At 43.0% G+C, this 21,108-nt stretch overlaps 1 protein-coding gene across 2 annotated transcripts in view; it reads left to right on the top strand.

The window, feature by feature from the left end:
- Positions 1-21,108, top strand: part of Mthfd1l (methylenetetrahydrofolate dehydrogenase (NADP+ dependent) 1 like) — a 188,460-nt gene that overhangs the window by 99,883 nt on the left and 67,469 nt on the right. For both annotated transcript variants that reach the window (XM_026399935.2, XM_026399934.2), the window contains exons 21-24: positions 7,689-7,828; positions 13,468-13,509; positions 14,731-14,831; positions 15,360-15,537. In XM_026399935.2, the coding sequence (XP_026255720.1) occupies positions 7,689-7,828; positions 13,468-13,509; positions 14,731-14,831; positions 15,360-15,537 (461 nt within the window). The remainder of the gene's footprint in view (positions 1-7,688; positions 7,829-13,467; positions 13,510-14,730; positions 14,832-15,359; positions 15,538-21,108) is intronic.

Here is a 21,108-nt window from a genome sequence, read left to right as displayed (position 1 = left end):
TTGGGAAAGAAAATTCAACCTGGAGGTTTGGAGTCACTCATTTCCTCACCCAAAAATGGGAGAGCTGACATATGGGAGGGGAGGGGGGGAGGGTATCTGGGATCTGACTGCTCAGTCGGCAAGTAGCAATGTCCCCTCAGCCCCAGAAGGGCACGCCACTGCGGTGAGTGTACCCTGCCTGTGTGGCCTATTTCTGCTTGGTTTGGGGTGCCATGTCCAGGTGGACCTGGTCCCTGGAGTGTCCTCTCTCCGAGGTCATATTTGTTCATCAGAACACTCCTCTTGCTGCCCAGGATTCATCTATATTGACACATAGTCCAAGAACTAGGAGAGGAAGTGATTAGTAATCCCTGAGTGAATTGCTCTGGAGAGAAAACGAGTATGTGAAAGAAAGAAGGAAGGAAGAGATATAAAGGAGAAGACTGTGGCTTACATTATTTCTGCTATCACAGCAGGACCATTTTGCAATTAGAAAACAAATCTGGGCACACTCACCTCTCAGTCAGGAAAATAATACAGAGCTACTTTTTATAGATTGAAATGCTGTGGAAGTGCAAGGTGTTAAGATTTTCATTGAAAACAAAACCCATCCAGCAATTCAGCTAGAGAAATGCTGCGGGATTGGTTGATGTATTGGTAAGGCAATGTGGAGCAGGGACATTGGCAGAGACTGCAGTTCAAGTCACAATGGCCTTGCTTTCAGGCCAGCTTAATAGCTGTGTGACCTTGGCAATAATTACTTGAACTTTCTGCTCCTTGGCATCATAAACTATATGAGGAGGAGAAAGCTCCCTCCCAAGTGGTGGAGGGTAAAATGAGAGTGTTGGTACAGCGCCTGCTGCACAGAAAGCGCTTAGTAACTGTGACATTTGGCCCTGCCCCTCCTGACTCAGTTTCTCAGAATAATCCTTTCCCCTTCATGTATGTTTTAGCAGGAGGGCTACAGCTGCCATCACGCATGCTGTCCCATACTGAAGGTTTCTCCCTGATCATTCCCTTCTTTCTTACAAGATTAATTCAGTAGTCACCTGGTCACTAGTTTTCATCACCAGAAACTGCCAAATTGCAGTGAGTCTACTTAATGCAGCAAATCAAAGCGGTGCTGAGAAGAATTTTTACTGGGATATTTCATATTTCAGGATCTCATTTTGCATAGGGTTTCAATCATTTATTAACATAATAAGTTCGTTCAGTCTTTCAGTCTAGAATCTAATGCATTGGTAATATTCTCAGAGGGAGCCTCTAGAAAGCACAAGCCTCCTTTGTCCTGCTTGAAGGACAGTGGCCTGCCTCAGCCTCAGTGCTGTGCACATATTGGGTAGAACATTTTTTGTTTATTGAAAGAAGGTGGGTGAGTGGGGATTAGCTGCCCTGTGCATTATAGGATGTTGAGAAGCATCCCTACGAGATGCCAGGGCCGACCAAAAGTGTCTCCATATATTGCTAATTGTCCCCAGGGAGGTGGGGCAGAGTTGCCTCTTGTCAAGAACAACTGAACTGCGCTGATGGTTTGTGGTTCTGCAGAGTGGGCACGGTAACATACTCTAGCACAAGAATATCCAGAAGCAAATACAAAACCATCAAATTCTAATTTACCTTCATACAGGAAAAAATGAAGAAAAATTATAAAACACCAAAGGGAATTCAGGAGGGGGAAAGGGCAAGGCCAGAACCATATTCCTTTTTGATTAGGCAATTGATTAATCTTTCTCACTTCCATCCTGTTCCGTGTGTTGGCAGTTTAACTAAATGAGACCTTGGTGTGCAGTTGCCAGTGTCCGACAGCAGAGTGGGGGTTCAGCAATTGTCAAATGAGGAATGAAAGCTGTTCCTAAATTCTGTGATGTACACATTGAATGAAAAACACTCTGGAGTGGAATCCCAGTAGCAGAGTGTGCCATGTGCTGGGGGAGCTCTGGCTGGCAGCAGAGGGACCCAGATATGATGGTGGGCTCCACACCATTATCTCGAGCCGACCACCTGCCTGGACTCAGGAGCCAGGACAGGGCTAGACCACTGTCCCTAAAGTTCCCTCACAGTTCCAGTCTTACAAGCCACATTTTATAGGGTCTTCCTTTGAAGGGATGCTGTTCAAGTTTTTTTGTTGTTGTTGTTGTTTGGTTTTTTGGTTTATTTTTGGTTTCTTATGTAAGCTGTCTGTTAGCAACTTTAAAATCGGAGTTCTGTGCGTATGGTAAGTTAGGGACATGGTAGAACAATTTGACACCTACTTACAAACCATCTCTCATTGAAGAATTTCACAGATTCCGGGCATGCCTGCCAGAGTGCCCTTGTGGTAGTATTCCTGTGCTCGTCATTGTCATTGTTTCTGTTTAATCTTTATAACAGAAATCTGGGTGCCCTGGGGTTCGTCATGGACAGCCAGCTGTCCTGTATTTCACTCTCCACCTGCACCCAGAGCTTGGCTTCCTGTGCAGGTTAATAACAGTGTTGATCTGAATGGCTCGTCCCTTCTCAGCTTGAACCCACTGACCCTCCTTTCTGAGCCGAGTACGTACGGGTTTTGAAGTTTGAATCAAGCTACAGATCGCTGTCTAATAACTTCTGTGTCGGCACAATAAGACTGTCAGCCACCGTTTCCTGTTTTCATTCATGTTGTGAGCTGAATGGCTATAACAAAGAGAACAGAGATTGCCAAGACAAATAATTGTTGTGACTTGTGCAAACACTTTATTGCAAGCCTTATTAAACATGTGGCTTTGAGATGACTATATTGCTTGCTTTTCAGGAAAGCCAGATCTTCACTAAGCGGACTTGCTTTATGATTCAAGAGCAGTCGGTCAAATTTAATATTCAGTCATTCTCTAGCCTGTATCTCTTTTTAAATTTATTGAGAGCAGCAAATGTGATAAAAGAATAAATTGCTTATTTCAGTTTGCTAGGGAATCTCAACTTAGAGATCCCACGTGTTGGCAATTTCCAGGGAGTCCCTACGAAGTAGAACCTGCTAGTAAGAGTGACTTGTCCCCTTTTCCTTCCTGTGAAGGTCCCCGGGGTACTCAGACATAGATACACAACACTGCAGCCTCAATTTCCAAGCTGCTAGTTATTGGTGATGGCTCATTAATGGGGTCCTCACTTTTGTAAATACTGTGAACACATCAGCCTGCCTTCCCCATGTTCCTTGTTTTCTTTGGCAGCCTGTTGTTATTCAAAAGCAAACAACATGAAAGTGACTGTATGCTCTGTTTCAGAACAGCTTTCAAAGTGCAAGGACTTGGCACTCAGTTCAGTTTTCTACACGTGATTTGCCTCCATATTTCCTTTGCATTTAGCAGTTAAGTCCCTGGACCTTTATAACTATATCCTTACATCCTGTTTCCTTTCCCTAACTGAAGGTCTTTTTTTTTTTTTTTTTTTTTTGGTACCAGGGATTGAACCAAGGGGTGCTTAACCACTAAGCCACATCCCCAGCCCTTTTTTATATTTTATTATTTAGAGACAGGGTCTCACTGAATTGCTTAGGGCCTTGCTAAGTTGCTAAGGCTGACTTTGAACCCTCCATCCTTCTGCCTCAGCCTCCCGAGCTTCTGGGTTTACAGGCATGTGCCACCATGCCTGGCTGAAGTCTCTTTATTACCACTATTTCAGCTCTTATTTATTTGTTTGTTTCTAGTTTGTCTCTTAAAATATGGAATTAAGCCAGGTGTTAGTGGCGCATGCCTGTAATCCCAGCGGCTTGAGAAGATGAGGCGGGAAGATCACAAGTTCAAAGCCAGCCTCAGCAAATTAGCAAGGCCCTAAGCAGCTCAGAGAGACCCTGTCTCCAAATAAAATACAAAAAAAGGGCTGGGGATGTGGCTCAGTGGTTTAGTGCCCCTGAGTACAAAACCCTCATGTGTGGAAGATACAAAGGTAAGAACAGGGCTGTCGTAAGTAGGGTAGAGGGAGAGGATGGGAGGAGGGACAGCAGGGGCGGGAATGAGATTCGTCAGATTGTGTTTTTATATATGAACAGTTGTGTCACAGTGAAACTCACCGTTCCATATAATTGAGATGCATCGATTAAAAAAGCAGCAGCAGGGGCTGGCGTTGTGGCTCAGTGGTGGAGTGCTTGCCTGGCATGGGTGAGGCACTGGGTTGGATTCTCAGCATCGCCTATGAATAATGAATAAAATAAAGGTCCATCGACGTCTAAGAAAAATATTCATAAGAAAGACTCCGCAGCAGACAGGAGAAAGGGAACTGTTCGGGTGGGAGACGAGGGCAGAGGGTAAGTGGTGTGATTGGCGTGGGTTCCTCAGGGGGCTCCATGTTCCTGGAGAGTGAAATGGGAGTGCAGGTTGGGATGTGTCTGGGGTTCACATGAGGCTGGCCTTGGGATTCATGTGAAGACACCTAGATTTTTTCCCTTGAGGCATAGGGAGCCTGGGAAGAAAGGAGAACATGAACCATGCATCAGGGGTGAGGAAGAGATATTTTGAAGGGAATTTGAGCTTTTGACTATTCCAAAGGGATTCAATAATGACAATATATGTTTGTGACCAAGTGTTTCAGAGCTTGCTATTCTACTATTCACTTGTATTTAATGTGGGACTATCTGTACCTTTGTCCAGTGCCGTGTACATGTCTTGTGATTTTAATCTCTCAGACATGCGCCCTGTCCTCGAAGCTCACTGTCCAACAGGAGCTTCTGGAGGAAACAGCTCAGAAAGCACTTGGTCAGCCCCCAGCATGCAAAATGTCCACAGCAGCCCACCTGCCACTACAGGGCCAGGTTGGACAGCTTTCCGAAACACTACATCATGGAAACACTGTGGACCACTTTGGCTCCTTGCACCCTGCTCCTCAGCACCGACAGGGCCTTGCTGGTGGGAGTCACGGCTTCTCTGTCTCAGCAGATCCTTTCCCTGCTCGCTCACAGGCTGATTTCGGCTCTTGCTCTCACCTTTACCTATGAATCTCTTCTTTTCTCTCCCCCTCTGATCTCTTCCCCTCCCTTACCATCCTCCATCCCCTGACTCCTTACTTCCTTGGGAAGATCCTGACTGTCCTTTGGACTCCTGTCACCTTTCCCCAAATGCCCAGGCTCTACCCCAGCACAGTGCTGCCCTGCCGTTCTCACAGGGGTACAGACAACCCCTCTTCCTGGGCGGGCATGAAGGAAGCAAACCTAAGACGGGGCTCTTCCACCAGAAAAAGGCCTAGACATTGCAGAATTGAACAAATGCTCAGAATTCAGTATGATTTCTAGCAAGCAGGAGAAGTGTAGTTTTGGTAATAATGATGCCTCCGTTTTGTGAGCTCTTACAAGGTCCCAGAAAACAGAAACTTGGTATTTTGTATGTACTGATTATCTCACCTAATCTTCCCAAGTTAAATGAGGATCTGGAGACTCAAATAAGTTAAATAACTGACCAAGACTACATGAATGATTATTACAGTGTGTGCATGTACCAATACATAACAACAGATTCCATCATTATGTACGATAATGCACCAACAAAAAATGTAGAAGAAAAAATAATAAAAAACATTTTTTGAAAAAATTGCATGAATGAAAGGGATTGAAGATCCTGTCTGTGACACTAACTGGACAATCCCATGTAATCCCTTCCATAAGGCTGCCTAGACAACCAAATGTTCCTGCACTAGGAGACCCTGGCAGAGTGGCGAGGAGGGGAGCTGGGATTGAACCCAGGGCCTTGTGCATGCTAGACAAGCGCTCTACCACTGAGCTACACCCCCAGCCTGTAATGACCTTAACAAAAGTTAACTAAATGATTCAGCTTTTGGGGTCTGCCAACATGCTGATATTAATATTTGCTCTTCCGTGGAGACCCCTGAGGCAGCAACTGCTGCTGTAAGAAATCTTGTCTAGTTTTGACCATGAGTAATAAAAATCAGAATTGTCCCAAATTCTATATAAAAAGGAATGTCTTCACTTCTTTAAATTGTTTTGCTGTCGGTTCAAAGAAAATATAATAAAGAAAAAATGGCTTGTAGCTATAGTCATTCCAAATTGGATATTTTTCAAGAAATAGCTTGTGGTTTGTCAGAAACATATCAGTGGTCATAAAATTTTTTTATATCCTCTGACACCGTAAGTCACCCTCGGGAATTTATTCCAAGAGTATAATTTGAAAGAGATTAAAGCCCATGTACACAGATATTTTCAGTGTAGCATTGTTTCTATTGGAAATAAACCAAATATTCCATAACAGGAGGAACCATCTTATAAATCTTGGTACATCAGTTAGCTGATACTTATAAAGTTTGAACGTTTATAATGCAGAAAAGCAATTATAATTTTAAAGTAAAGGAGAAAACTGCAAAGTTACACCTAGTTCATAAAAACTCTCTAGGCATATAAAATACCAAAATAAAACAACAAAGAATTAGATGTATTTAGAGTTTGAAATCATGTGTGAAGTTTTATTTCCTTTTATTCTTATTAAAATCTAGGGATAAAATTTGCTCACGTTTTAAATGTTGTTGGTTTATACCTTAATGTTTTCTTATTGTCAATTCCTATCTGTTCCATAAGTTTTAGCCTTGGTTGTACTGTTGGTATTTGGTTTCAGAGTCCATAAATATTTACTTTTTTGCTGCATCAGTCGTATTCCTTTCCTGGAGGAGTGTGCTTCCCAAATTGTAATAGACATGCATCTCACCTGGGGAACTTCTCCAGGTGTTCTTCTGATTTAGTAGGTCTTACGGGAGCCCATGATCTCACATTTCTAAAAAGCTCCCAGGTGATGCAGCAGCTGTGAACTGAAAGTCACGTGTCCAGTGGCAAGGCTCTAGAGCCCTCCCCTGGGCGTGAAGAGGATGTTGCTGACCCATTGTCTTGGAAGGCAGTGCTAATATTCTGTCATCCACCCCCAGGCATGCCACAGAAACATTTCTGCCAAGGGGGGGGAGGGGGGAAGGGGGGGAATTGCAAGGGTAGGGACACAGAGAGATGAGCATCCTCTGTGATTCTGGAATAAAGGTGCTGTCTTGCTTCAAGTCTCATGATCAACATCCTTAAGCCATACAACTTGAACTTGAATTTTATCAGTCAACAGAAATGACCAGGTGACACTAAGTTCAGTGACTCTAAATAAGTAAGAAGGGATCTTATATCATCATCATCATCCTTTGATATAGCTTGGAACCTGATTGCAAAACTGAAAACCCCCGACTGTGTTAAGAAAAGCTTTATTTAAAATAAATAAATAGAGCTGGGCATGGTGGAGTACACCTGTGATCCCAGTCACTTGGGAGGCTGAGGCAAGAGGATTCAAGTTTGAAGCCATCCTCAGCAACTTAGTGAGGCCCTAAGCAACTTGGCAAGACCCTGTCTCAAAACGGTGTGGGGATGTGGCTCAGTGGTAAGTGCCCTCAGGTTCAATCCTCAGTACTCACACCTCCCCTGCCAAAAAAAAAAAAAAAAACAGAAGTTTGTTTAGAGTTATAGTAATAACAGAAAAATCTTAGCCTTGGCAATGAATCCTTCAATCCTGTGGTGCAAAACAGGGAGAGAGCCATCTTTCCAGGTGAACATTCTCCATGGCAGTAGGAAAGTGTAAGTTCAGCTCTGCAGGAGATGCACCCAGGAAGCTCGGGTTGGGGAGGACTGAGCTGTCCTTTCAGCTTGGATCCTTATCCCTCCTTACTAATTACTGCAAAGCCTTCTGTTGTTTTTAGAAGATAACAGCCATTTCCAACTTGCTTCCCCACAGTGACTGAAGCTGGCTTTGGGGCTGATATTGGGATGGAGAAATTCTTCAACATCAAATGCCGAGCTTCTGGCCTGGTGCCCAATGTGGTGGTGCTGGTGGCCACCGTGCGAGCTCTGAAGATGCACGGAGGCGGACCGAACGTAAGTCCCCATGCAACTTTTTAAAATTAAGACAAAGCAGAAATTAGCATAGAATGTCTCCTCTCTGAACCCATGTTTTACAAATTACCAACGGAGGAACTTGGAGTTTGGCTACTTCAAAGAGCAGCAACACCCACAGCCCTGGGGATGGGACTCCACACTGCATTTGGAGAGAGCATCTTGTGGGCATTTTTAGTCCTGAGATTCACCCCGCCACTCAGGTCAAGTTCCGTGACCACTTGATAGCAGGAGTTTAGAGGCTCTTGTTCCTGAAGGCAGGACATCAGGATTAGAGTGATCTCTTTGAGGACTGAGGGTTTTCAGCATTTGTACAGAGAGGGTTTTGGTTCACTGAGGCTACAACTCATCATATTTCACCTAAAACCACTTTCCTTCTGTTTCTGTTTATTGCAACTTGGCCTCTGGCAGCACTGGGTTGCTTCTAAGCGAAATCTGCTCGGAAAACACAAATCATAATTTCACATTTTTGAGGAGTTTTGATATTTACCTGTCTTAATATGCATAGAATTTACAAAAGGTGTTTGTGATTTTTTGGGGGGGGGTCGGGGGGTGGGGATGGTGTTTTTCCATTTGAAGAACTTCCAAGTGAGAAAAAATAAATTTTATTTTGGGTTAATCATTTCAAAATAAAATAATTTAAGTTTCTAAGTTTCTTCATCATTAGAATATTGATAAACTACCACATCATCTTTCTTTTTGTACTAAGGGTTGAACTCGGGGACACGCTACCACTGAGCTACATCCCATCCCTTTTTATTTTTTATTTTCAGACAGGGTCTTATGATCTTCCTGCCTCAGCTTCCTGAGTAGCTGGGATTACTGGCATGTGCTACCATACATAGCCCAAATCCAGTTTCTTAATTGGGGTACTGTGTACACAAAAGCCATGTAATCAATGATTATCATATAGAATGTTATATAAAAACAAATAACAGGTTTGCCATCAGGCAGACTATAACGTGCTTTGTTCAATGATCTTGCTTCAGCCTGTAATCCTGGCAACTGGGAAGACTGAGGCAGGAGGATTGCAAGTTCAAGGCCAACCTCAGCAACCTAGCAAGGCCCTTTCTCAAAATTAAAAAATCATAAAGGTCTGGGGATGTAGCTCAGTGGTAGCATAATCTTAAAAAATGATAAAAGCGTAATCTAAAAAAGGAAATTCTTTTTTTAAGAAGACAAAAAAAAAAGCAAAATTTAAAAAAGAAATTCTTCATCCTGGGAAAAGCAGAGATTTTAATTCCATTTTACAGATAAGGATGCTGAGGTTTGAAGGGTCTAGGGAATGTGGGCAGCTTTACCAGTCTGGCAGGGAGCCAGATCTGTCTACCATGCAGAGCTGAACATTTAATAAAAGCTAAAGGTAGTCTAAATCCCAAGTCCACTCCTAATACCAGATACTCAAGCTCTTTGTTTTGGCCCAAAGCTTTATCATCTCAAATACAAGGTTGATGTAAAATACATCTTATAAGATAGTAAATCCTGAAGAATTCTGATTTTGCTCAAAACACCAGTTGTTGTGGTGGTCATTCCTGGACTTTAGACTTTGAATCTGTAGACCAAATTCCACCTTCAAAAAACAATTTTTGCCTATATAAGAGGCATTTGGAATGTTCCTTTCTTGTCCTTCCACCCTGAAAACTTTAAACTCAAAGGGTTCTCATACTGGCCAGGTGCAGTGGTGCACACCTGTAATCCCAGCAACTCTGGAAGCCGAGGCAGCAAGATTGAAAGTCCAAAGTCAGCCTCAGCAATTCAGGGAGACCTTGTCTTAAAATAAAATATTTTTTGTAAAGGGGCCTCAGGATGCAGCTCAGTGGTAAAGCATCAATCACCAGTACCAAAAAAAAAAAAAATGAGGAGGGGAATTTTCACACTAGAAAGGGCTTAGAGATTGTGGAGTTTTTTCATTCTTTATAAAGAAGGAGGAAGTCTCAAGCATGTGGACATCTAGTGGCTTGGTAACATCCCCCACCTGCCTAGGAGACTGGACCAGTCAGACCTAAAGTCAAGACCTTTTGTCCTCCAGTTTAATGTTATTCCAGATTACAGTCTCTGTTGTGTAAAAATTCTCTACATGGCCTGTAATTCTATTTCATTTTGTCTCAATGCATGTGCTCTGTTCTACAGTGTTTGTGTTTTCCCATGTTAATCCTTTATGTCTCCTCCACTCCCACTTAATGTCCTTGTTCTATGGTGGTGATGATTATAGAAGGCTCAGGGTTTGCAGATAGACACAGATACAGGGTGTGCTGTCTGATACTGCAAAATTGTCCTTTACTGTAAAAATACCTGCGATAATCCATTCATAAAGAGAAAAGATGTATCTGGCTAATAATCACTGAGGTCTCAGACCATGATCAGTTGGCCCTGTTGCTTTTGTGCCAGTGGCAGGGCAGGGCATTGCGACAAGATCACATGGTGGAACATGGTTGGGAAGTGAAAGAAGCAAACAGAGAGGGTAGGGGTCAATAATTCCCTAAGGGGTCGCCCCCAGTGACCTAAAGTCCCCCAACTAGTTCTCGCTTCCTAAGGTTTTACTACCTCCCGATAGCACCTGGGGACCAAACCTTTGACACATGGCCTTTGGGGGACACTGAAGATCCAAACCACAGCAGGGACCGAGGGTAACACAATGGGAGACTCGGGAAGCTGGACACCCCTCTCTGGGCTTCAGCAGCACCTTCTGCCTCATGTTGTTTTATAAATGTCATTGGTGTGTCTGCTCCTCCAGTTCTAGATCCCTTGAGATTAGGGACTGTGTCCTATTCATTGGTGCCCTGGTGCCCGCCATAGTCTGTAGCCAGGGAATGTTTTCAATAACTGAATAATAAGTGAACTTTCATCTTCTTACTCTGTCTTCCGTCTTACCCATCTCTGTGTCTTTCCTTCTTACTTGAAATAACTCTGTGCTAATATTTTTGGTCCATTCTAATTTCTGCTTCCTTCTGATAGAATTACACAAATAGCCACGGCTGCCTCTTCTGTTTATTCAGCTTATTTTTTTTTTCCCATAATCTGTGCAGTGGAAAATCCTGTGACCCCTGAACTCGTCCATTTTAGTCCCAATCATTTTAAATTCATCTCCTGTCTTCCAAAGTGCTCGCCATTCTTGGTGCAACACAAGAACTAGATTCTGTCATACCGTTGGGTCTACATCTGATTAGTGAGGGTTCTCAGAAACTTACGACCAACAGAAAGAATGTGTATGTGTGTGGAAGGGCATTTATCCTAAGGAATTGGTCCCGTGGTTGTGGAGCCTGGAAAGTCCACAATCTGCACAGCAGACCAGGAGACTGATGGTGAGATGGAGATGGAAGGATCCTCCCTGGCTTAGGAGAGACCAGTCTTTTTGTTGTACTTGGATCTTCAGCTGATTGATTGACACCTGCTCCCATCATGGAGAACTTAGTGCCCTGCTTCAGAGTCCACGGATTTGTATGTTAATCTTGTCCAGAAATCCTCACAGAAATACCCAGATATAACTTTTTGGCCAAATACCTGAGGACCCCATGGCCCCACCACGTTGACACATAAAATTAACCATCTCACCCCTTATTACTGTTCTGGCCTATGGTGCCGTGACCAACTCTGATTTCATTTTTTTTTTTTTCTGTGTTAATAAGCAACTGGCACAGCCCCAGGTGCTTAAACAGTTCTTCTCCATGTTTGTTAGGTTCCTCTGGCTCTGCCTTCAGTTGTTCTGGTCCTTGATATGCCACATGAATACCTACCTGTAGGCCAAGGCCCCTCTCCTGTTGCTTCATGGCTGCCTAGCCTATTAGTCCCCCTTTTGATTTCCATATGTATTTTAGGATTCACTCATTAGGTCCAACAAAGAATTGGGGGGAGATTTTTGTTGAGATGGCATTAAATCCATCAAGGATGTGGGAGAGATTTTGTAGCTTTATATCCAAGGATATTGAACATCTCTTCATGGATTTAAGCCTTTTAAATGTTAATGGAGCAGGGGACATAGAGCAGTGGTAGAGCTCTTGCCTGGCTTGCACAAGGCCCTGGGTTCAATCCCCAGTGCTGCAGCTACAGAAAGGAGGCAGGCTATATGTTATATAAAGGTTACCCCATAAATAACAGTTAACTATAAACAAAAGTCACAGATTGTTCAATAAAGGCCTGCCACGTTTTTTTATAGATTTGTTCCTATATGTTTTATATTTTAAAGAAACTTAACAGATTATTTCTATTTTTATAAATTACTTTTATATCCCACAACCTGTCTAAATTCTCTTAATAGTTGTACTATGTTCGCTATAGATACTTTTGGGGAGTTCTGTGTCAGCAGACTTTTCTGAAAATAGCAACAGGTTTCTTTCTTCCTTTGCAGTCTTTATGCTTTATTTCTTGTCACTTACCCCGACTTCCTAGTCACAGTACTGTGTTAGATGGAGCGGTGATGGCAGGCATCCTGTTCTTATTCCTGATCTTAAAGGAGGCACTTTTAATAGCTCATCACTAAGTATGGCATTTGTACAGATTTTTAGTAAAATTGAGGAGATTACCTTCTATTCTTAGTTTGCCAAATTGTTATATAAATAGATGTTGAATTTTTTTTCAGCTATGCAAAGATTTAGTTTTTCTCTTTAATGTTGTTACTTAAATTACTTTCAAATACAAATGAAGCCAGGCCTAGTGGTGCACGCCTGTAATCCCAGCTACTCAGGAGCTGAGGTGGGAGGATTGCAAATTGAGGCCAGCCTTGGCAATTTAGCAAGACCTTGTCTCAAAATAAACTAAAAAGGGTAGGGGATGTATCCCACCAGAGCACCCCTAGGTACCATCCCCAGTACCTCCAAAAAAGAAAAAACTAAATGAGTGTTACATTCCTGGAATAAATCCAATTTGGTTATATATTATCTTTTTTATGAATAACTGAATTTGCTAATTGGTTTGCTAACATTTTGGGTATAATTTTTATATCTATTTGAGATGTTAGCACATAGAATAAAAAATTGAGGAGAGTTCTTTTATTCTATACCCTGCAAGGAATTGTGTAACATTAGAATATTTGCTTTATTTAAAGTTGTAAACCTGTCTGGGCTTGTTCCTCGTTGGTGATAGTGGTGGGGTAGAATTTTTTTTTAACTCCAAACATAATTTTTTAATGAACATAGAACTATTTAGGTTTTCTATTCTTAAATGAGTATTAATAACCAATTTAATCTATGTCTTTAATATGACCAATAATAAATTGGTCAAACACCATCCTCCCTGACAACACCGTGGGGCATTGTAAGATACTCGTCCAAAAAATGAAAAAACAATAGCACTTACTTTAAATGATTTAGAATGATGCTGCACCCTATATAAATCAGTTATTTAACATTGTTCCATTTTGTGTTAGCATTATGGTCAACAGTACAAAAGTTCTCAGCATTGACTCAAATAGGATCATTCCTGGGGTCCTGATTGCTTCGGCCTATGGGAACCCAGACTGCAGTAGTTTTAAAAGCTTCCCAAAACAAGACCACAGTTTGCCAAAGCTGACAATGTCTGGTTTAACATAGGGCCACCTTCCCAAAAGTGACTGATTTGTGAACTTTATGGATTAGAGAAAGGATTTCTATGGGATTACTCTTAGTTTTTGCCTCTTTTTATTTCAGGTAACTGCTGGTGTCCCTCTAAAGAAAGAATATACAGAGGAGGTAAGAGGGACTCTTTGGATAGTTATTTGGAAAGTCATTCGAATCCAGTTCATCACTGGCTTATAGTTGACCATTTGTGAATGTGTCTGCCACCAGTGGCCTCTTAGAAATGTGTTTTTCTGCCAGACACGGTGTCACACACCTATGATCCCAGCAACTGCAAAGGCTGAGGGAGGAGGTTCTCTGATTCAAGGCCAGCCTCAGCAATTTAGTGACACCTTGTCTCAAAATTTAAAAAAAAAAAACCTTAAAAAAGGACTTGGGATGTAGCTCGTGGTGTGGCATCCCTGGATTCAATTCCTAGTAAAAACAATTTTTATTAAATATGTTTATTTAAGAATCCAGAAGGAAATGGGTGGGATAAAGGGATAAAATCCATTTAGTTTGCACACCTGTATTCCCAGCAACTCAGGAGGATCACAAGTTAAGGCCAGACTCAGCAATTTAGGGAGGTCATAAGTAACTTAGCAAGACCTTGACCATAAATAAAAAATTAAAAGGTCTGGGAATGTAGCTCAGTGGTAAGCACCCCTGGGTTCAATCCCCACTACTTAAAAAAACAATAATAATAATTAGAAGGGCTAATGCTTAAATGTCAAGGAAACGTGGCTGTAGAGTTATTTACTATACTCCCAGGAGAGCTGTTTGAGCCACCAGACCTCAAGGTCTCCAGGACAGAAATAAATATTGAAGCTTATATATCCATGTCTTCTTTGAGCATAGAAGACAACGGACTTCTGGAAGATAATGCATTTAGCTTTATGACTTAGCAGAAGCCACTTGACTCCTCCATAAATTGGCAGGTTTCCTGGTAATGGTACCTTTCAGTTCCCTCAAATGGCACCAGGGATTTCAGCCAGGAATAGATGGACAGGGCTCCTCACCATCCCAGGGTCCTGTGCCTTTTGTCCACCAGCCTGCAGAGCATGAGCATGCTGCATAGGCCCGGGCAGCCAGTCATCAACAGAAAAAGGTGTGAGTCCAGAGACCCAAATATGTCATTGGATGGACCCAAAATGATTTCGTAAATTATTTTGCAAATGAAACTCTTCCTTCTGCACCCATTTTCCTTGGAGGCAAAACATGACCCAGGGTCTTCTTTAAAAGCTTCTAGGACAATAAAGTGAGGAGATTTGTAAGCAAAGGCTGCCAGTGTTCCACGGCCAGTTTGGTCGGGAGGTTTGATGGGAAGTGACACCGGGCTCCCTTTACCCCTCACAGAACATCCAGCTAGTGGCCGACGGCTGCTGTAACCTCCAGAAGCAAATTCAGATTGCTCAGCTCTTTGGGGTGCCTGTCGTGGTGGCACTGAATGTCTTCAAGTAAGTCAAGTCTCTTGCTTTAAGGGGTGTTATCACGGGGACCCCTGTGCACTAAACTTTGATTTGAGGGTATTTGGTCTTTCACAGTTTTATCTAAAAGTTCACAGAAATGCTCAGCGCTCTCTGTGTTTGTTTAGTTTGATTTCACTTTAGCCAGTGTGTCCTCAAAATATTATTAAGGAAATGAAATATGTATATATGGTGATTTCCATTTCCTTGACTTTTTGTTTGTTCACTTTAATTCCACCAACCATTTCTGGCTGAAGACTGAGTGATCACAGAGAGACGTTATGGAATGTTCTCTATAAAAACCCTTAACAACTTGAAATATTTGTGTCGTGTTAGGGTTTTTTTTTTTTCCCCCATGCTTTTCTTGAAGTCTGATTTATTTAAACATGATGTGACCACTTTTGATGTTTAAAATATACTCGGTGTTAGGGAGCGAAGTCGAGTATAAACGGTTAGTCTTTCTTTTAAAACATCGCTAAGTGAATACAGATGCAAAACCACAAAGATTTTCATCACCAGGACTGACACCCGCGCCGAGATTGACTTGGTGTGTGAGCTGGCCAAGCGGGCTGGCGCCTTTGATGCAGTCCCCTGCTATCACTGGTCGGTTGGTGGAAAAGGGTCGGTGGACCTGGCTCGGGCCGTGAGAGAAGCTGCGAATAAAGGAAGCCATTTCCAGTTCCTGTATGACGTTCAGGTAAGACGTAATCACAAGGGCTCCAGCAGGGGGAACGGTGCTTCTCATTTCGTGCCTCAGCCAGGGCTGGGAACTTTGCTTACCTGGGTTGTCCCAGGTTCTCAGGACAGCCCTGCAGAAAAGACAGAGAGCTAGGGATGTCACTCGGTGGTACACCATTTGCCCAGCATGCATGAGGCCCCGTGTTCAATCCCCAGCACTAAATTTAAAAAGGAGGGTGGCAGCTGAAGATCAAAGACATTAAGCCATCTGACCAGGTCCCTGTGCCCAGGGCAGACCCCAGTCCCCACAACCTGTGCTCCTGAAGCCCATTCTCTGCCCCTAAACAGCAGGCCCGAGGAAGAGGTGCATTGGAGAGCAGGGTTCCACAGCCAGTGCCCTAGGGACGGACTGACTGCCTGGGAATGAGAGTTTTGAGCAATTTCACATGGCTTGTGAAATCATGAGAGGCATATTCTGTGTCAGTTTCTAGTGTGGTACATACCCTCCTGGTTTTCTTGAACTAAATTGTGTGTGTGTGTGTGTGTGTGTGTGTGTGTGTGTGTGTGTGTTTCTCTCATTGAAATAAAATACATATAACAAAGTTTACCATCTTAACGACTTTTAAGCACACAGTTCAGCAATATTAAGTGCATTCACACTGTCGTGCCACCAATCTCCAGGATTGGTTTTTATCTTGCAAGACTGAGACTCTGAGTGCAACTATCAACTCCCCATGGCCCCTCCCCATGGCCCCTGGATGTCACCATTCCATCTTCTGTCTCCGTGGGTTCGATTTCTTTACCTACCTCTAATATAAGGGAATCACACAGTTTTAGTCTTTTTGTGTCTAGCTTATTTCACTTAGCATAATATTCATGCATATTGTAGCATGTGTTGAAGTTGCCTTTCTCTTTAGGGCTGAATTATATTCTGTTGTATGTGCACAGCACATTTTGCTAATGCAGTCATCTATTGATGGGCACTTGGGTTATTTCCTCTTCGTGGCTATTGTAAACTATGCTGCTCTAAACATCTATGTTCAAAGCTTTTCAGCAGCAGGGCATGGGGTGTTGCACACCTGTAATCCTAGCTTTTTAAGAGGCTGAAGCAAGAGGATCACAAGTTCGAGGCCAACCTGGACAATATAGTAAGACCTTGTTTCAAAACAAAAAATAAAAGACCTGAAGATATAGCTCAGTGGTAGAGCTCTGGATTCCATCGCCAGCACTGAAGAAAAAATAGTAGCCTATGAGCATACATCAAAAGATCTCCAAGATCTTCTTTTCATTTCTTTTGGCTATACACTCAGATTGCTGGATTTTCTAGTATTTTTTTTTAATATTTTTAGTTGTAAATGGACACAAAACCTTTATTTATTTATATTTATGTGGTGCTGAGGATCAAACCCAGTGCTTCACATGTGCTAGGCAAGTGCTCTACCACTGAGCCACAACCCCAGCCCCTCCAGTCGGTTTTTAATACATCAAGACTACGGGCATTAAGTCAGGAAATCTGAATTTCCTCGTCCTCGCTCTACTCCTCAGTTTATCCTGGGAACCACTTCATGTCTCCATTCTGCATTTCGTGAGTCTTGTCCTGGCCAGTGGATTTGTCCTCAGGGGACGTCCATGACTGCCAGAGAGCTCAGCCCTCAAGCCAACAGCTGCTTCGCCCCTTCCTGTTTCCCCCTCACATTCCATTTGTGTCTCCGATGTCATCGAGGGTTACATCACTCCTCTCTCCTGCTCACATAAATCAACATTATAAGTGAAGCCGAAGGGGAAAAGAAAAAAAGCCATTGAAGAGGGCGTGGCAACCTTATCTCTAAGCTCCCAGCTACATCAGCAAGAGCTCCAGGTTAACCTCTTGCTGAGGCTGCCCTGAAGCAAGCTCTCTGTGGGACACTCAGTGGACACACTGCATATGTCCACTTCTTTCGTCCTGACATCCCTTTAGGCCAGAACTGATGAAATCTTTCCATTCTGTGGATAAAAAACTGAAGCACAAGCAGATGAGGAATCTGCCCCATGACCCACAGCCAGAAAGAAGCAGGGCTGGGAGAAGAGCCAGAATGACAGAGTGTTACCTGGCCCTGTTCTTCAGAGCCCAGGGCCGCGTCAGGTGTGAGCGTGAGGGAAGGGTGGGGAGGCAGAGCTACCAGGGCAGTGACGCAGAGACGCGGCTTAACAGTAAGGACACAGTGCTGGGCCCAGTGTGCACACCTTTGACTTCAGCTACTCGGGAGACAGAGGTAGGAGGATGGAAGTTCTAGGTCCTGTCTCCAAAAAAGAGCTGAAGATGTAACTCACTGGTAGAGTGCCCCTGGGTTTTCATCCACGGTACTACAAAGTTTAAAAAAAAAAAAAATTATCAAAGGATGACAGAATCCTGCCAACTTAGGGTCATCTTTGGTACTCAGAACAAGCTTGTGGAATGAAGGGCTTTGGGAATGAATTGGGATGGTTAGTACAGAAAAGGTTTGTCGCGTGGAAAAGCTATTTGGTGACTGAAGGGCTAGAGTGTTCTTGGTTTCAGAGGTGGTCAAGATCAACAAGGAGAGGAGATTTGGGGTCAGCATAAAGAAAAATACCCTCACCGGAAGCTGGGAGTTCTCTGACACTGGAGATGCTGAGCATAAAATAGAGGGGCCAAAGCCACCTCAGTGGTGGGTGGTGGTGGTGATCCTGTGTGTCTGTGCTTTGGTGCTGAGGTGATCCTTGGTTTCTGTACCGGCATGTCGCCCACACCTAGCAGACTCCCAGTACATTCTCCACAGATCACTGTCAGAACACCCACTTCCATGTTCCTCCATGAGCGCCTCAGACCCATCACCACATAATTGGAACAGCCCACCCCAAGTGGCAAAAGCAGTTTATTATTTTTTTAATTGTGAAGATTTTATTTTATTTTTATATATACTCTTTTTTATTGAATGACAATTCTTAATGCACATATATACCACAATTTTTCATATCTCTGTTTGTATATAAGGTATGTCGACACCAAATTCACATCTTCATACATGTATGTACTTTAAACTCTCTGCATAATGATGACCGTCTCCTTCCACCATCCATGCTATTCCCCTTCTCCCTCCCTTTCCCTCTCGCCCCTATTCCCTATCTAGAGGTAATTTTCCTCCCGTGCTCTCCCTCCCTACCCCACTTTGAGTCACCCCCCTTATATCAGAGAAATGTATCATTTAAAAGCAGTTTTAAAATGAGTGATTTCACACAATGTGGTTCTCTTTGAGGCAAACGATCCAGCAAAAAGAAGATCAGTAACAGAGGAAAGGTTTCTGAGCTGGGCTCAGACATGCACTAACCCTAAGAGGAGCCCTTTTCCTTTCCACTGATGTTTTAATTTTTTCTACATTCCATTTATTATCATTATATTTTGAAAAACTGTAGTTGTGTATATTTATAGTGAACAAAGTGATGCTTTGATCCCCAAATACAATGTGAAATCAAGCTCAGTAACCAGTCCACACCCCAAATGTTTAACCTTTTTGTGGTGAGGACATCTGAGGTTTACTCGGAGGGCTATTGAAAAGCACAGTGCTCAGTATTGGCTACACTCACCACACTGTGCAGCACAGCTCAAAAAGCAAACTCCAGCTTCTTCCTGCTCCCTGAGACCCTGCACCATTGTCACCTCTGAATTCCCATTCCTCTTAGGATCATGCTGCAAAACCTCTGCTGGGGACGGGGCAAAGGTTTAATAACAAGGTCTAAAGTCCCACGTCCGATAGGTGGCCTCAAGGCCAGGGCTCTTGGTCCCTCTGCCTGCCCCCTCTTCTTTGCCTTACAACAGAAGCCTTGGATTCAATAGCAAGGAAGTCAGTGGCTCAGCCTTGGCACCAGGGTAGCGTATGCAAAGAGCAATTGAAGCTCCTGCCCCCTTTGCTGTATCCCTGACAGCTGAGCGCCTCATCTGGAAGAAGATTCCAGATAATGTGAGGCCATTTGTCACTGTGTCTGTAGCCATATAGAAGTCCGAATTCAATGGTGCAGTCAGTAATGGAGCTCAGAAGTTTTTCCCTTGATTTCTTGCATTATTCAGTCCTGGTTAAACAATGGGTTAAATTATGGTTTCCTGCAACCTTTTTTTCCCCCTCCACAATCAAACCTTTGATGCTGAGCAGCTAGATAGGTAGAGGGTAGCTCTCCAGAACAAAGAGGTTATAAATGTTTTAGAATAAATCTCCCTCCTACCTCTGCTTTTGTGTACAAACTGGATTCCTGTGTGCCTTTTGCCACCTTGCTGGAGTTTATTTCCCCAGTAATGTAGAATCGTCCCTCAGCATTCATGGGAATTAGCTCCAGGCCACTCAAAGGATATCAAAATCTGCAGATGCTCAAGTCCCTAAAGAAAATGGCATAGGATTTGCATACAACCTACGCACATCCTCCTATGTACTTTAAATACCCTCTGGATTACTTAAGTATCTAATACAATGTAAACACCATGTTAAGAATAGTTATACTGGCCAGCCAGGAGCCTATAATCCCAGCAGACTAGAGAGGCTGAGGCAGGAGGATCACAAGTTTGAGGCCAGCCTTAGCAACTCAGCAAAACCCTGTCTCAAAATAAAAAAAATAAAAAGGACTGGGGATATAACAGTGGTAGAATGCCCCAGGTTCAATCCCCAGTATCAAAAAAAAAAAAAAAAAAAAAAGGTTGTCATACTGTATAGCCCAGGGAATGATGACAAAGGGAAAGTTCACACATGTTCAGAAATGCATATAATTTTTTCCCACATATTTTCAATCATTGGACTGCCAATGCAAAACCTGTAGATCAGGAAGGACACCTGTATTCTGTACAGGATTGTTGGTATCTTATCTCCTGCTCCATTCCCAGCTCAGTCTTGTGTTACAAGAGGAAGAAACCTGAGATCATTTTAGGAAATGTGAAGTAGCCCTGGAACTTGGGCCTGATTGCTTTTATTTATTTGTTTATTCTTATTTGTAGATGGACACAATACCTTTATTTATTTATTTATTTATTTTTATGTGGTGTTGAAGATCGAACCCAGTGCCTCTCACATGCTAGCACTCTTCCACTGAGCTATCATCCCAGTCCCGGGCCTGATTGCTTTTGTGTACAAAGTAGAAATTGTCCCCAAACCCTAAGAGGAAAGAGGAACAGCTAGAGAGAAGTGGAAGCAACCAGCGCCCAGGGATACTGAGGGCCAGACGCAGCATGCCAGGCTTTCTGACAACAAACCCACAATTAAAGCAAAAAACAACCTGCCCTATGACTTGGGAGCCCTTGCTGAGCTTTATAGAAACTGAGTTAAGCAGTTGCTGTTACCTGGAGAACTATTCTGCATCATTTTTACCTGAGTAGCTTCTAATTCAAGAATAGGCAACTTCTGACTATATAGTTCATGAGGCAGCAGCTAATGAATTCAGAATAAAACTTCAAAAATACAAAATGAGATGCAGTGGCCTAGTTGCCCAAAAGAAGACTATCATGTGAAAATTAATGTATTTAAATTTGGAACACAGTAGATCGTTTCCTTGCAACCCTTTAAGAGATCACAGACCCTTTTAAGAAACTGATAAAAGCCCTCCCCAAACCAAC

Source organism: Urocitellus parryii, chromosome 8, assembly GCF_045843805.1.
Source record: "Urocitellus parryii isolate mUroPar1 chromosome 8, mUroPar1.hap1, whole genome shotgun sequence".
Lineage (NCBI taxonomy): Eukaryota > Metazoa > Chordata > Mammalia > Rodentia > Sciuridae > Urocitellus > Urocitellus parryii.
The sequence above is the reverse complement of the archived record's forward strand: the minus strand, read 5'-3'. Positions and strand labels throughout refer to the sequence as shown.